At 46.3% G+C, this 15932-nt stretch overlaps 4 protein-coding genes across 4 annotated transcripts; 1 reads left to right on the top strand and 3 right to left on the bottom strand.

Moving 5' to 3' along the window:
• Positions 1-421: 421 nt before the first annotated feature.
• Positions 422-1867, top strand: SERLADRAFT_479136 (uncharacterized protein; the record flags this gene model as incomplete). Its single annotated transcript, XM_007323644.1, has 7 exons — positions 422-633; positions 698-776; positions 838-926; positions 981-1183; positions 1243-1500; positions 1566-1634; positions 1717-1867. The coding sequence occupies 6 exons, from the start codon at positions 475-477 to the stop codon at positions 1615-1617; spliced, it is 840 nt and encodes a 279-aa protein (XP_007323706.1).
• A 3866-nt stretch (positions 1868-5733) lies between these two features.
• SERLADRAFT_443041 (uncharacterized protein) lies at positions 5734-7471 on the bottom strand (the record flags this gene model as incomplete). Its single annotated transcript, XM_007323643.1, has 2 exons — positions 5734-7359; positions 7421-7471. 2 exons carry the CDS (start codon positions 7469-7471, stop codon positions 5734-5736), a joined length of 1677 nt encoding a protein of 558 aa, XP_007323705.1.
• Positions 7472-9912: 2441 nt separating this feature from the next.
• Positions 9913-11660, bottom strand: SERLADRAFT_418374 (uncharacterized protein; the record flags this gene model as incomplete). The annotated part of the gene is made up of 2 exons (XM_007323642.1): positions 9913-11565; positions 11616-11660. 2 exons carry the CDS (start codon positions 11658-11660, stop codon positions 9955-9957), a joined length of 1656 nt encoding a protein of 551 aa, XP_007323704.1.
• Positions 11661-13144: 1484 nt separating this feature from the next.
• Positions 13145-14953, bottom strand: SERLADRAFT_479133 (uncharacterized protein; the record flags this gene model as incomplete). The annotated part of the gene is made up of 7 exons (XM_007323641.1): positions 13145-13716; positions 13785-13844; positions 13903-13967; positions 14032-14076; positions 14131-14199; positions 14253-14334; positions 14388-14953. 7 exons carry the CDS (start codon positions 14626-14628, stop codon positions 13298-13300), a joined length of 981 nt encoding a protein of 326 aa, XP_007323703.1.
• Positions 14954-15932: the final 979 nt, after the last annotated feature.

Raw genomic sequence — 15932 nt, 5'->3', positions numbered from 1 at the left:
AGAGCCGCACAAGCATCTAGTTCCCACAGCTGCAAACAGCGCTATTCTTACATTCGGCTAGGCTCTTAACTCGCAGGCTCACTTCCGTCAGAAATATTTACAGATATGTCACAGTTGGGCATTGACATCACTCAACCTCCCAATTGCTGGGGCAGTGATAGGAGCGTACGTTAATATTAAAAAAGGAAATTGCGCTATATAGTCCCAATGGTTCGTAACTTACGTCTGGGGATGCGTGGGTTAAACATATCGAGTAGATTACAATTACGCAGCATTCAACACCAAAAGCCAGCGATGTGATTCGGAATTTCACTGGCAATATCTTCAGGCGTTGTTTGCGGTGATATGATCATGTTTGGCAACAGCCTCTGATCCAAACATCTGCACCACCTCTCGGACAAACGCCTTCATTGCCATTCTTGGACTGAATCAATTACCCCTCGTGTATCCGTCACATTCCGCCAACCTGATAGAATGGAACTGGGGTCAAACTTTTCTGCCAAGCTAGAGCCTTTCTTGCTCATGTCTAAATCTGCAAAAGGAGCAGCAGCAGCGAAGCTGGTTCAGGATGCCACTTCAGCGCCAGGCGTATTCGTATTTGCAGAGCTACTAGAATTACCTAACATACAAGAGGTGCGTAACCTGTCTTCCCTCCGAATATGATAATGAACATGAACATTACATGTACTTCCTCCAGCTTACAAACAGTGAGCAGCATGCGCCGTATATCTCACTACTGCAACTATTCTCGTACAATACGTACCAGGACTATCTTAGTTGAGCTTACCGTGAACGATCCCCGATCATAAGCAGCTGAGCAATATCTTTACGATTTAGAACACAAAGACAATCTACCACCGTTGAATCAAGCGCAGATTACCAAACTCAAATATCTCTCGATCGTATCTCTTGCTGCCGAACGTCGGGTACGACGCTTGTATCTTGCAGTGGTTCCGACATTCTAACAACTGGAACTATAGATCCTACCATATTCCCAATTACTTGAGACTCTTCAGATGCCTACGATACGAGAGCTTGAAGACCTTATCATCGATGCTATCTACCTGGACTTACTCCGCGGAAAACTTGATCAAAAGGAGCAACAGCTTGAAGTTGAGTATACGATGGGTAGAGATGTCGAACCAGGGAAGATCGAGAGTATTTTATCGGCACTTCAGAGCTGGTCAGTTTATCCTGAGCCAGGTATCTCCCTTTCTCCGGCTGAATTTCAGTGGGCTTTAGGGCTGCAACGACTTCAGCAGTACTATCAACTTTGGACCAGAAATTGGAATACATCTCATCCCATTCTGAAGCAGTTCATGCAGAGAACGAAGAGCATGAACGCGCCTTGGCTAGTAATCTCAAAGATGTATTTGATAGACAAAAGGATAGTAAGGGCCCGAAGAGAGCACCAGGGACCAGCAGTCTAGCGGGAGGCTTGGGTGATAGCATGGACGTTGATGACCCTGTAGCCGAAAGCACGAAACTCAAGAATCGAAAGTACGCATACTATTCTATCAAATTGTCTCGAAGCTTTGCCATTCACCAGGTTTATGTTTTTGCAGAGCACCCACAGAGTCAGCGATAAAGCGACACGGAAAACGTAATCGGTTTTGAAACCTTAGGACTATAAAGTAACATAATGTGTCCTCTTATCTTTGAAGTTCTGTTGACTCGGCCATTCAACATTGTTACCTGTTCTACCATCTTTCATAGACCGCCATCATTACCACATTATTCAGTCGAGAGGGGAGAGTGCAATTCCAGCTGCAGATCGATTCCTTTCTGCTGTATATGTACAAGTATAACTGTATGAGTACACAGCTTATGTTTTCATTGATAGAATCTACAGCCAAAGGACTACAACATAAAGTGAGATCGAAGTTCCAAATCAATCACGTGATGTCCGCAGAACAGTTCAATGATATGAACTGACACCTTTTCTACAGTTTACCACCACTATCAACCGTGACTCGCTAACGCTGTTTGCTATTTGTTCTTATCTTTGGTATTACCTGAGGAGGAAAGATTCAAAGGATCAACATGATAAGGCGGGCTTTTGGATCGACCAGGTATATTTTTCTGGCATCTGGTATTATTCTAGCTTTGTGGTCCATGGTTCTTGTCATATTTCCAACATATCGGATATCTCCCGCATTTGTATCACCATGTCCTTCCTTTGATCGAATTCCACATATGAAAGCAAAGCCATTGTTGTTCGCAAGCGTCTCCGGATCGGACTTGGACGCTTATCAAGATACCACGACTATTAGGTCTTTTTCCTCGCTCGGTATTGCCTCTCAGATATATATAATATCTCTTCCTGGACGTCAAGATAGGCGTGCTCAAATGGATGTGCTGCGTTCTACAATGCAACTCGAATGGACCAATGTTGACGCTGTACACCGCGAAGGCCCTTTGGTTGACATAATTATGAACCATGTCAGGATGCAGCGCAAAAGGGCCGCATCCCTTGCATCACCTGTTATATTCCGCTGGCCTCCCGAAATAAATGCATTGTCCTTGTCACCTGAGCCTTTGGATAAATCCGGATCGGACCTGTGGACAGAATCGCCCAAATCAAGATCACGTCCGGTTGACAGGAAATCAGGTACCTCCGTAAAATCACAGTCTAAATTCTCTACTCTCGGCTGGAACCTTACCTGTGCGACTGAGGACTACTTGGTCTTACCGTTCTCGGAGTCGATTCATCCACATATGGTCCTCTCTGCTCCGAAGGTGGCCTGCTGGTATTCCCATGTCTCTGCCATCAGGAAGTTCACCGACCAGGCAAATACCAAGGACGACGATGTAGCCATCATATTGGAAGACGATATTGACATGGAAAGGGACATCCGAGTACGTTTGAGGGGAGTTTGGGACGCGCTACCTCCAGGATGGGACATCGTATTTCTAGGTGTGTGTGATATCTTCAGGTTGAATTTTTTGCTATTGCAATTTGCTTGCACGGTCTTATCCCACTTTCTGTAACAAAGGATAGGGTCTGAGATAATGCATTTGTACTAACTGGCAGGACTCATCAGGACATTGCTGGTCGAACGAATCATTTTATCCCCCTTTGCCTTTGCCCAGTTTTCGTCTCTCGGTTAATACTACCAACGCTGTAAAATATCCCCAGACCGATCGCGTAACGCGTCTCCACAACTCCTTCGCACCTAAATGCACTCACGCGTACGCGCTATCACGCTCAGGTGCTCGCCGCCTCCTCCTTCACCTTCGTTATCCTCCCTTTGCATATTCTCGAGCACTGGATCAGGCAATTTCTTGGCTGGTGGAGAGCGGAAGATTAAGGAGTTACTCGATAGTACCGAGCGTCGTTGTGCAGAGAAAGGTGGTTGGAAGCGATGTCATGGAAGGAGTCGGCAGCACTTGGAAGGAAGGCCTCGTCTATGGGGTGTTTGGTTCGTAAATTATTTGCAGCAGTACATGTACATTTGGATACTCGTATAATCTATTTTAGGAGTCTCGTGTTCGCCTAGGGCATCGGTATCATGCACGCTGCTTCGAGTTAGCGCTCAATATTATGATCAAGTACAGCTTTTGGTGGTCCAAGTTCCACGACTCTGAGTTCGACAAGCATGAATGTCATGAAAACATGATAATGACTCCTCTATAAGGAGTTAGAGAGTCCTCTTTGAGATCACTACCCGTGTTCATCGGCATTCGGCAAATGTGCGTTACGAGCTGTTACGAGGTTATTGGCATAACGAGATCCTTTCAACGTGCGATCTTTCTCGGCTGGCTCTCCAGGTAAATTGATACATTGCTGTAGGCTCTTCACCTGAAACCTTACAGAATTTTTCAAGCGATGTTTGGGGGGGAACCATATTGAAGAGCTCCAGGGGCAATCTTCCGAGTCGGGCGCAATACGTGTGCAGTGCATTCTTCATAATCTGGGCACGACACTGTGTAACGGCAGAAAGCTGTCCACTTCACAGAGATAAACCTGTGAATGATTTCTATGGCTCCATGAAAGCAATATATCCGTGTCTGTGTTGTATACTGTTGACCCGATTTTTCACGAACTTTCAAAGTGCTGTTTTTAATTCTGAAGTCCTGGCTGTATCCGCGTTTTATCCACTCAGCATTCACGAGGAGTACTCTATGGCTTTGGAATAATGATAAACCTGGTGAGCCGTACTCACCTCCATTTCCATTTTCACAAAAGCCTTCTCGTCGGTTTGTGTACAAGCTGATGAATCACCGGCTTTCATTCTGTGAAGATTTCTACGCTATCTATCCCATCGTCTATGGGCTAATATTCCCACAACTTGTGCTTGGGGCAGATGATTCGAGCATATATGTGCAGCTTCAGTAAGTGTCCCGTTTCATGCTTTGCATCTGATGGAGCTCACTGCTGTAAATCTTCAGATTTATTGAACGAGCCAGTCCAGGTCCCAGACTAAACACAAGTGTAGTTGCCATCGGTAAGTAAATCTACGGTACTCAAATCATATTAAAAATATTTGCTGTAGGGATAGTCATCGCTACTTTGAGCATTTTTGCTGTCATTATTTCCATCAAGAAATGGTGGGGCTTGAGGCACTCACGGTCGAACGATGCAAGTCAGCCTATCCTTCCAGGGATTAGTGGAATAATTCGTGGACTGTATATTATGCGTTTACCACATCATATATCTGCACAACCGTGGGTTCACCATCAGCCCTCTGTACCGCCGACGCCGCCACCAGCGTATGTTCCCTTGCGCCCATTATCGTCGTCGCCTGCTCTATATCAGTTTCCTGGCTTATTCAGAGCCTCTTTTTCCCATGATCAACCTACCCCCCGATTATCTTTGATACCACCCCAAGTCCAAATGGTTCTTTCTAATCCGACTGTGATATATCTTCCCACCAATCCTCCTCCTGCTTATTCTCCAGTCTGATGTTGGTTAGGGAGAATTCGACACTGATACCTGTCCCTAACTTCCATCGCGCGAGACTGTCTCTTATCACTTACTACCCTTTTCGGCTGGCATAGAAATACCTACTCAACAGATTCTGGCTGAATTCTTTCACCTCAGTTGGTGTCTGAGTCTAGCCCTCGCAGCTCCATCTTACCGACCCATCTTACCAGTTCTCATTTACAGAGGCGGCTCTGACTCATTTTTCAAACTACAAATATTTTCCAAGTCGAATCTTATCGAACTTTAAAATTCTATCTATGTATGATACTGGCTTGCATAACACACCCTCTTCTAAACACTGCCGCTGCAACGCAAAAGTCCCTCACTCATGCGGTCCAAGTACACTCCACTTATTTATATTCTAAACAGCATAAAGCGAGAATAAGCGAGTACAGTCGAAAGGTTGAAAGTCCTGGAGTAACGCCGAGGACTCGGACATTACTAGGGAAATGAAGACATGTGACAGATGATAGTTTTCCTCAGCATGGATGCAGTGTTGTTAGTACATACAGTCTGATGGAACACGAGCGCTATATACCAGGAACTACGCACCAAAAATGACACCGCCCAACTTGGTAGGTAATATAAACCACTGCCGGTGGTGGTCCCGCCAATTTTTTGTTTCACCCTCTGCTATTTATATGCTATACTTTAATTTAGGCCTCAACGCTTCAGCGTAGAATGTTTATGGAATTCCAGTGAGTTGCCGTACATTTTCACCATCGCTTGATACAAAAGGCAGCGCAGATAGCATGGGACCTGATAGTTAATTCTATATGATATCCATAAAAGCAAATGCTTCCTAGTTAGATATGATTCCAGATAATGTCTGCCGTCCCACCTGCGAGCGCCATTCGAAGACGAGATTTATACCGTGTCATGCGAGTCTCCATGCCTGCATCAGACGGCATCACCCTAACAAAACAGCTTCTGTATAGCACAATCGTCAAGCTCTCCAATGCAACAACTGCAGCTTCTTGATCAGAACTTTGTCGCCTACGCGCAGAGATCATCTCTAACAACGGTACGCTCTCGAATGGATCCCCAAACCCGACTTCAAGTGCCTTGAGTTTAGGACAGATGACCGGGATACCGTCTACAGGTGTCAAAGCCTGGATAATCTCGTCATCCGTCCTTAAAGCAATACTGGAGAGAAATTTCATGTACGTGAGCTGTGGCAAGATCGAACAGCATGCGAATATCTGGCTGGAGGAAACGTTCATGTATTCAAGCGTTAGAGATTGAAGTTGGCGACGAGTTCGAAGGAGGAAGGGGGAAAGTTCGAGTAGACATAAACCAGGAGGTATGTGAAGTGGCCTTGGGATAATATTGCAGCCTATATGAAGCCGCTGGAGGTGGGGAAATACGAGTGTGCTAAGGAAATGTGCGAGACGAGAATCAGGTGACTGAGTAAACATCACTACGCTGAGACGGAAATCTAACAATGACGGAATAACCAGGAGCGCTTGTGGTCTGTGGAACAAACCGTCGAAGACTCTAAGGACGCACTGTTCAACCTGGGTACAATGCTGAAGGATGGAAAAATAGTCGTTTAGAGAAAGTGAAGATTGATCTGGGTAATGATCTTGTAGGCGTAATCGAGTGAGTTGATGCCATGGTACGTTAATGTCAGCAATGCGATACAGAGGTATGCTGGTAGACAATGAATATAAACGATCGGCGTTGCAGAAGTTGATGAGGAGCAAATGACCAGGCGAAAGCGATCGGTCGGTCGGATGAAGGCTGATTTCTTCTAGTCTGGGAAGTGGCTGTACAGCTAGTTGCCTAAAGAGACTGAAGAAACTTGCGGGCATTATGACGGATAGAGTGAGGAGGCGATGACAACTAGATTCGATGCAAGCGGAAAGCATCTTGTATGGTACTGAAGAAAGCATAAATGTTTCTTGCTCTGTGGTGCTTATGGAAATCGATGGATGTGCATCGTGAGCGATGCTTAGTTTCAGAGGATGAGAGCCCAAGTGATCCAGCCAGAATGATAGGGCTGCGACATGGGAGACCAAGGTCGCATCCCAGTCACGTATTCTTGCAGGAAGGTGAAGATTAAGGGCGGACCAGAGATGTGGTGTCGAGAGAACTACTTGTCGCCAATGACTACATATCCTACTAAGTAGGAGTGGAGCGTCAGAGGTCGATGGCCGAGATCCTTCCGAGGGAAGGCAATATTTAAAGATATTGGTAATGACCTCGGGCGGCATACGTCTAGCAGGCGTAAGAAGGGCCTCGCAATCTTCGACGTATTTCCTGGCATCCGCTTCTTCGCTTTCGAGTTGTTTCAGCATCTTCCGATGACGTGCTATAGCAGCTCTTTTGGCAGATAATGAGACCCTAGACTCTGCTATTTGAGCCTTGATGTCTTTAACTTGCGAGACAGAAGGAACATAGTTGGTACCGAGTTTATCCTTGATGGAACTCTATAAAATATAAGTCAGATTAAATGTACTATGCCCAAGACACCAGGTCCTATGTACGCACTGATTTCCAGTCCTTTGGATTTGGAACGTCAAGCATTTTCTGGCTGGACATAGTGAAAATGAGACAGTAAGAGACTTGCGTGAATTGTTACTGGTAACCGATGGCTTGAAATGACTGGTGAGTTGCGAGACAAGAGTACCAGAGAGGATGAACGGATTTATAGAAAAATGGCCGATCTGTATCCTAGAAAATCATGATAGTTTTATTGATAAGGTACTGACGAGAAGAGAAACAGGTGGATAACGATAACCTGTGATTTTGTGGGAATAACATGAGGCAAAATGACCAGATACGAAACGGAGTAATTATGCCTTGCTCCTGAGACGATGCCTTTTAGTTCTTCATAATTACTTCCTTACTGGTCTATCTGGGAGAGACCACATTCTCCCTTATTCCCAGTCAAGGTCGCTGATTCCTTGTGTCTAATCTTGCCCCTTCGGGATCAGTGAACGAACTATCAGCGGTTTTTTCAAGCTCAGCTATTGCCGCGGAACTGGCATTACTGGCACAACTTTTCAGGTTAGACCTATGGAGTTAAAAACCCAGAATTGAAATGGCTAGGTAAAAGAGACTAGATCATATGTCTCAATATTGACTGTGGTGCCACATAGGTGAGTCCCAGCCTCCAGACTCTGTTACAGATGCCCATTCAGGCGCTGAAAAGACAACTCTTGAAAAAGTTTTTCCAGAATGCGAGCAACCTGAGCACGACTATTGGAAATAGTACACATTGGATATTAGGATTGGTGAGGCACCCTAACTCAGCGCTTTTCTTACGACCCTGACAATATCTAGATCCTCAGCGCGCTCCTTGAATCCTCGGCTCTCTTCAAGCTCCCGACAGAATCAAGTAAGTATAGTAACGTAGGATAGTCCGCATGGTCATTACCGATTGGCCAGAAATCGCCGCTCTGAACCAGTGGACCCTTTACACACAGTTCCGAAGAGTGCGGGTACATAAAAAAGAGGTAAGGCCATCAAGCTTTCCCAGTCCAACACCGAGTCGCAGATCGTTGGAAGGTCTGGTCAAGTCAGCATTTCGAAGAACGGCGCAATCAGATTTATTACACATCTTCCACAGCCGGCCTACAGGTACATTTGGAGTGAGCGCAGCAAGAGTTAACATAGTGTTCACATGTGTTCATACAATATGCGTTGTATGGCTGCAATTCAATTTATGAATGCACCATGGCCAATCGAATTTACTTGGTAAGTGGCTCATCGACAGTTTACCAGATCAAACGTCTGAATCATATTTACACAAAGTTTGCACCCTCCACATTTGCCTGCCGCATATGACCCGGACTGTGCACCAGCCTCTTATGAGAAGTTCTGGTATTTTGATTCACCGATACCTAAAAAAGGTTTGTGCACTCTATCTACTAGATAAGAGCTTCCTAGCTTCAGAATCGCCCCACAAGACCTAAAAGATTAGCGCCCGACCCCCACAGTACTCGTGTAAGTGACTCGGAAGAGAAGATAAGACTTCTCAACTTCTTTGCCGAGCTTCAATTCACAGTACCTAGACTGGCAGCAGCACGTTCATAACCTTTTTTAATCGTGAAGCGAGCGTGGGTTCCGCTCATTAAGACAAAACCGGACGAGCCAGAGTGTGTGCTAGGTGTTCCAAACAATAAACTCTAAAAGGCAACAGGTTGATGGTTTAACGTTGAACAACTCTGCTCATGCGTAGGAACGTCAGGAGCAGAAGCATTATTGCCGCATGATCACGACTGCTGTGCTGCAATGGTGTAATATATAGCCGCCCCATGACAATTTTCGAAGAGCTCCCGTAGGTCATTGTCGTTGTCACAGATCTGACTGGCTCTCTTCGATCCGGCTGTAAGTACTCGTGCATGTGGGCCTGTGGGATAACGATACATGCCCAATCAGATCATTGACATAAATCAGCTGCCAATCTACGCCTCGCTGTCCTCGGGGATACATACAGAACGATACCAGCACCCTGTCACCCTTTCCTCTCCCTTCCACGGGGATAACAGGCATCGCACACCTTACGGTCGGATCTTAGCAACAATCTCTTCTGGTTGCATAAAGAAGTCCAATGCCCCCCTTTCTTCGTCAGCGCAAAGTTTGACTGAAAGGTCTAGCTTGTTCCTGGTTCAGCGATGCCCTCGGGAAAGTTTCGCAATCGATCGCATCATGGTCATTTTAGTTACGTGCGTTTTGTTCATGTTTGGGACAACGCCTCTACAGTTCCAAAATGAAAAGACTGCAAAACCTTAGTTCGATATGATGGTCCAATCTGAACACACGCTTGATATCATTCAAGATCATATTTTCACCCTGCCAATATATATGTTGTGTTGAGACCTCGTAGATTCAGTCTCGTGAATTCGTCTCAATATGTATGGGCACTATACATCAAAACACAGGACTGAACATTGCACCCAGAAGTATATAGATATAAGTAGAATCTTGGGACTGAGTAAAACAAAAAGTACGACTACCATCCGAATGCACAGATCCAGCTCGGCGACGAATGCTACTTGTGAAGCTTGAGTAGTCGGGTGCTAGCCCCATATGACGTCTGCCGTTCCGTTTGTGAGTGCATACTGAAGACGTGATTTATATCTAGTCATGCGGGTCTTAGTGTCGGGCGGAGGTGAGGGAAAATGGTTCCTGTAGAGCACAATGGCCACGCTATCCAGCGCGGGGACTCCACTCTCGTCAGAAGGTAATCGTCCGTTCCGCGCAGAAACCATTTCGAGCAGTGGATCGCTCTCGAACAGAGAACCAAACCCAAGTTCGAGTGCCTTAAGCTTTGGACATAGAGCCGGTATGCCGTCTACAGGTGTCAACGCTTGTATGATCTCGCTATCTATTTTTAAAGGATACATGGGGAGAAGCTTTAAGTTTGTGACCTGGGGCGAGATCGAACAACACGCGAATATCTGACTGGATGTGATAGGCACGTCTTTTAGCGTGAGAGCTTGGAGCTGGCGACGAGTTCGGAGGAGGAAGCTGGTAAGTTCGAGTTGATATGTTCCAGGCGGTACTTGGACCGGCCTTGGTATGACCGCACAGCTGATGTGAAGCCGCTGAAGGCAAGGAAGAACGAGGGAGCTTAAAAAGTCCCCCAACCGAGAATCGCGTGACTGGAAAAACATCACTACGTGCAGTTGGAAGTCCTGCAGTGATGGGATGACCAGGGGAGATGTCGGTCTACGGAATAGACCATCGAAGATGTGGAGGGTGCATACTTCGAGATGGGTACAATGTTGAAGTATTGAGAAGTAGTCGTTTAGGGATAGCGAGAACTGGGTGGGATGCTCTTCTTTCAGTCGTAACCGAGTAAGCTGATGCCACGGGACGTGAAAGTCACCAATCCGATGGAAAGGAATGGTGGTGGATAACGAACGTAAACGATCAGCGTTGCAGAAGTTGATGATGGGCAAATGGCCAGACTGGAGGGGTATGTCGCTCGGACGAAGGCTAACCTCCTCTAGCACAGGGAGTGGCTGGCCACAAATTAGACTAAAGTGATGGAAGAAATAGATAGGCATAGTAACAGATAAAGTAAGTAGGCGATGGCAATTAGATTGGATGTGATCAAAGAGCAGCTGGTATGCCACAGAGGTAAACAAGAATCTTTCTTGATCGAAATGATTTATGAGGATAGAAGGGTGTGTGTCGTGAGAGATGGCCAGTTCCAGGGGAAGATTGCCCGAGTGATCGAGCCAGAACTGCAAGGCCTGGACATGCCTGAACAAAGCCGTATCCCATTCAAATATATTTGCAGGAAGATGAAGTCTGATCGCGGACCAGAGTTGAGGTGTCGCGAGAGCGACCTCTTGCCAATGCCTACATATCCTACTGAGCAGCAGTGGAGCTTCTGACACAGATGGTCGAGATCCTTCAGGAGGTATGCAGTATTCGAATATGTGGGACACGATCTCAGGTGGCATACGTCTGGCAAGCGTGATTAGAGCCTCACAGTCCTCGACGTATTTTTGTGTTTCTGCTTCATTGCTTTCGAGCTGGTCCAGCATGCACCTAAGGCGTGTCATGGTGGTCCTCATAGTAGAGAGCGCCACCTTTGACTCCTCTATGTGAGCTTTGATTTCCTTAGTTTGTGCGGCAGTAGGAACATAGTTGGTGCCAAGTCTACCATCAAAAGAGGACTGGAAAGAAAGGTCGAGTACAAAAGATAGATAGCATCATAGAAACATACCGAAGTCCTCTTCTTCAAAACATCAAGCATTCGGTTGCTTGACATGGGTGATTAATGGTGGCAGAAGAGTCTTACAGGTGATAGTCGTGCTTCTGACAGGTTATGGTAGCAGGGTGAAGAGGCGAGCGACGAAGAGACTGACAAAGTAAACTACTGGTAGACATTTTATATGATAGCAGCACGAAATTTTGTGGTCCAAAAGACAGAATTGGCCCATGGGTAAAGACAGCGAAGCAGAAAGCGGCGGTCAGTGGCTGTGGCATGAGGCAAAGATCAAATCCAGATCGCCAACTCGGACACTTGCTCACTGGCAAAATCCTGAATAGGCCACCACGGCCTTCTATTCCATATTCAGGATTTTGCCAGACCACTCACAGCCACCTAAGGGAATATCCGAACACAGAAACTGCTCAGAGCAGCTCTGTGTACCTCGTATTAACCTTCTGTTACTCCTCAGATAACACGACGGTGATCAAGCATTGCGATTAAGCGGTCAAAAGGCAATTATTAGTGCATTTAAGCTAGCTGGCCCCTGAGCAATAATCACTAAGAAACTTACCCACTGACACCCAGGTTTCAACTTCTCGTGGCCTTGATTCCGCATTAGTATGTACCAAGTATATACTACGATGCGGACCATGAGCCGTAGCACTCCGTCCTAGGTTAGTCCCTCAATGTCGTACCTAAGTGCTAATACTGCAGGCTCGTCACGGTATTAGTATATTTACTTTCTTTCAGCCGAAAGCATGTCCAGAGAATGTCAGATTCAGCCAGCCCTCGGCACACGATCATTTGGCCAGGTCATATATGTCACACTGCGCACTGGCACGTCGCTCGCTCGCGTATGCAAGACATGGCAAATTTATAGCTGCTAGCACTTTCAGCCTTCAAGCTTCGGGTCTTCATGCTTCAAAGTCGAACATCGGCTCGCCATTTCTGGCACAACTCCACTTGTGCCGCACAGATACAGCGCGTTTACGGCACTAGTTGTTGGCAGGTCGTTGATTGACCAGATAACATGAATGGCGGGGAACTGCTTATCACTGCAATTTAGCGTATGATGCAGCCTTGTCTTCAAGAAGACAGGATTTCCGGCGACAGGACCGTCACTGATTCGGGGACGGATCTTCAAGTTGGAGTGTAAGCCTCACGCGAATTGGGATACTTAGGCGTGCTTACTGACGCGCTGGACTTGATCAGGAACCCTAAGCGGTATATTTGAGCCGGGAATACGAATCAGGAGTCGTGACTGACCAGAAAACCCGATTGACTGTAAGCCTCGCGCGAATTGGAACACTTAGGCGTGCTTACTGACGCGTTCAACGAGCTCGATCGGAAACCCCAAGCGGTATATTTGACCCAGGAATACGAATCTGGTCCAAGTTGTGACTGACCAGAAAAAAACCATTCACTGCACTGCTACAGTGTTAGTCCACATCTTATCACCGCTATCATCCAGGTATGCAAACACGTGTGAAACGGTAACCGAAATAGAGTGGTCTTTTGCAAATTCTTTCTTTCTGACGCCCTTTTAGGAGTTCGGCTAGCAAATGTTGGTCAGACGCCTACTATGTATTGAATGTGTGTCAACATGCATAAAGGGCATCGAGAAGAATCAAACGCAAGGAATCCCAACTTTACATAATGTGCAAAATAATCTACAAGTCAATCTCCAGTCCCTATCAGACCATAGGTACATTGGGCCGAGAAACCATGCTACCGGTATACAGCGTTGGTGTCATCGCAACTGAAGAAATCCCTCCGGGTGATGCATATCGTGGACCCACCTCCTGCAACTGCATGGCAGGCGTTGTCATCAAGTAGGAATAGCTCGACGAGTCTGAAGGCGAGTGGGCGTGTGACATGTGTGCTTTTACTGCTGCTAGCCCCGTCGTACCCCGAGGCGCCATGTTTTCGTCGCCATCAAGGTCGACTGGTGACATAAGCTGTGTTGTATCCTTTTTCCGCTTGTACAATATGAAGGCAATGATGCCAACAATCACGAGGGCAGCGACGCCACCGACAACGCCGCCGACAACTGGGCCAACTATTGATGATTTGCTCGAAGTGTTCGAAGTTCCAGGTGTGAGGTCAGCTTTGTCTATAGTATTGGAGTTTCAATATTCCGTCATCATGCTGTGATACATCGACATTATACTGGAAGCTTACGTTCGTTGGCTAGTGTTTGGGCTTGGCTTGTGTTGAAAATAACGTTGGTCCAGTCACTGGCTAATATATCGATGACAATCAGAATACTTCCTTCGACCTTGGAAATCTCAGTGCTCACGGTTCATGCTAGCCCAATAAGGTATGGAAGTGTTGGTGGATATCGTATATCCAGACGGGAAATACCTGTTCCATACATAGCATGGTTGAGTTTTCAGTGTAAAAGAGCGAGGGAAAGAAGAAGACGTACGAGCTCGTGTCAGATGAAGGGCACTCGGCACTGTAGGTACCCCACCTATAAAGATATATTTAAACGTAGATAACTTGAAGCAAGTTCCTTAATACGAACACCAGAACAGACCCAGATGAACCCTGACATACTGTGCAGGCGCTATATAGGTTATAGGACGACCAAGAGCTGAATGCAAAAAATTGTCAGTCTAATGCTCAGCTTCACGAATTTGAACTAACCAAGAGCAAGGGTTTATTGTACCAGTTGTTACATTAGGCTGATCATAGTGGTGTCCGCTCAGCAAAGGGGTTATGGACCAAGCTGAACGATTATAGTCAGAGAGAATTATCACCAATGAATGAAAAAGCACTTGCAATCCTCTGCGCAAGCTGCCTGGACATAACCAACCACCAGACATGGCGATTGCCCTTCATCGTTGTTCATCCACGAGTACTCCGAAGAACATGTAACGTTCGTGGTCACATCGAGAACGGTACGTCGAGTTGAGATATGGCCACGATCCTGAGTCAGGCCATTGGCTGGACTTATAGTGTACGCGGAGAACACAAACAGAACACTGGCAATGGCTAAGAGCTGGGCTTTAGACACACTCATGGTAGAACGGCAGCTAGAGCGCAGGATGATGGGCGACGAAGTCCAAGCAATAATCGTGGGTAAGTTGAACGCAAGGAATGCATCAAGTCCAAGAGAACATCAGAGGGCGCCAGTTACAAGTATTTGGGGCGGTGCTGGCGCGTTATACCTCTGCAGTGCCATATCAGTAGTAAGTCGTACCGGCATAGGGCTATCTGGCCACATGATCAGGTCTTCTTAAGTTCTGGGGCACTAAAAGAAATAAATAACCAAGGTGTAGGCCTAGTAAGGTCACTTTGACGCTGAGGTGTCCGTAGATGGGGTGCCTGTAGATGGAATGTGTGTTGCGGTCTGAGCCCACTACTAGTACTATATCTATAACGAAGGGGACGGTGGTCCCAAAAGTCGCGTGCGGCACACGTGGGAGCACGTTTTTTCGCTTAGTTTCGCTCGCGTGGTTTTCGGTTAGCAGTAGAGGGAAGGTAGTGCAGTAGTAACGAGTGCAGTGAAAATTGCAGCCACATTGAAAATTCTCACGTTTATAAGGACAGACAGCACAAGTTCACTGACTTCTGACTAAATAAAATTTGATCACTTTACTGTATTATACAGTCAATCTATCATAATTGGGGAATAACTTGCTTTATTCACAGTGCTGAAGGTAAGGGTAAGGGAAAAACATATCTCTGTAATACGATTGCCGCTGCTGCTTGAGCAAGAGATAATCATAATGTTGCTCTATGTGTAGCATCCTCTGAGATTGAATCCCTATTCCTGTACATGAAACATCCACATGCAGGATTCCAAAAAACTCTGACCTCCATGAGGTATTGAGACATACCGGAGTTATTGTCTGGGATGAAGCACCAATGCAACACTGTCATGGGATTAAAGCATTAGATCGTACATTGCGGGACATTTTGGATAATCAACTTCCATTTGGAGGCATTACAATGGTCTTTGGAGGGGACTTCCGCCAAACAACACCTGTTGTTCCAAGAGGGTTAAGGCAACACATCATTTCTGCCTCTCTTAGAAGGTCACGACTGTGGACAAATATCCATGTCTGCTATCTCACACAGAACATGCGCCTGGACCGTACTCCAGAAAGTGAAGCCTTTGCTAGCTGGCTCCTGGATGTTGGTGGTGGTCGTGGAATTGCAGGAGATGAAACTATTGAGCTTCCCGCCAACATGCTTATGCCAGAAAACACCATAGACTCATTAGTCGACACTACCTATCCTGGAATTGCAAATGGAGACAAAGATGACCATTATTTCCTCCACCGCACCATCCTCTCCGCAAAAAATGATGCCGTTAGCAAC

The sequence above is a fragment of the Serpula lacrymans genome (assembly GCF_000218685.1).
Source record: "Serpula lacrymans var. lacrymans S7.9 unplaced genomic scaffold SERLAscaffold_16, whole genome shotgun sequence".
Lineage (NCBI taxonomy): Eukaryota > Fungi > Basidiomycota > Agaricomycetes > Boletales > Serpulaceae > Serpula > Serpula lacrymans.
The sequence above is the reverse complement of the archived record's forward strand: the minus strand, read 5'-3'. Positions and strand labels throughout refer to the sequence as shown.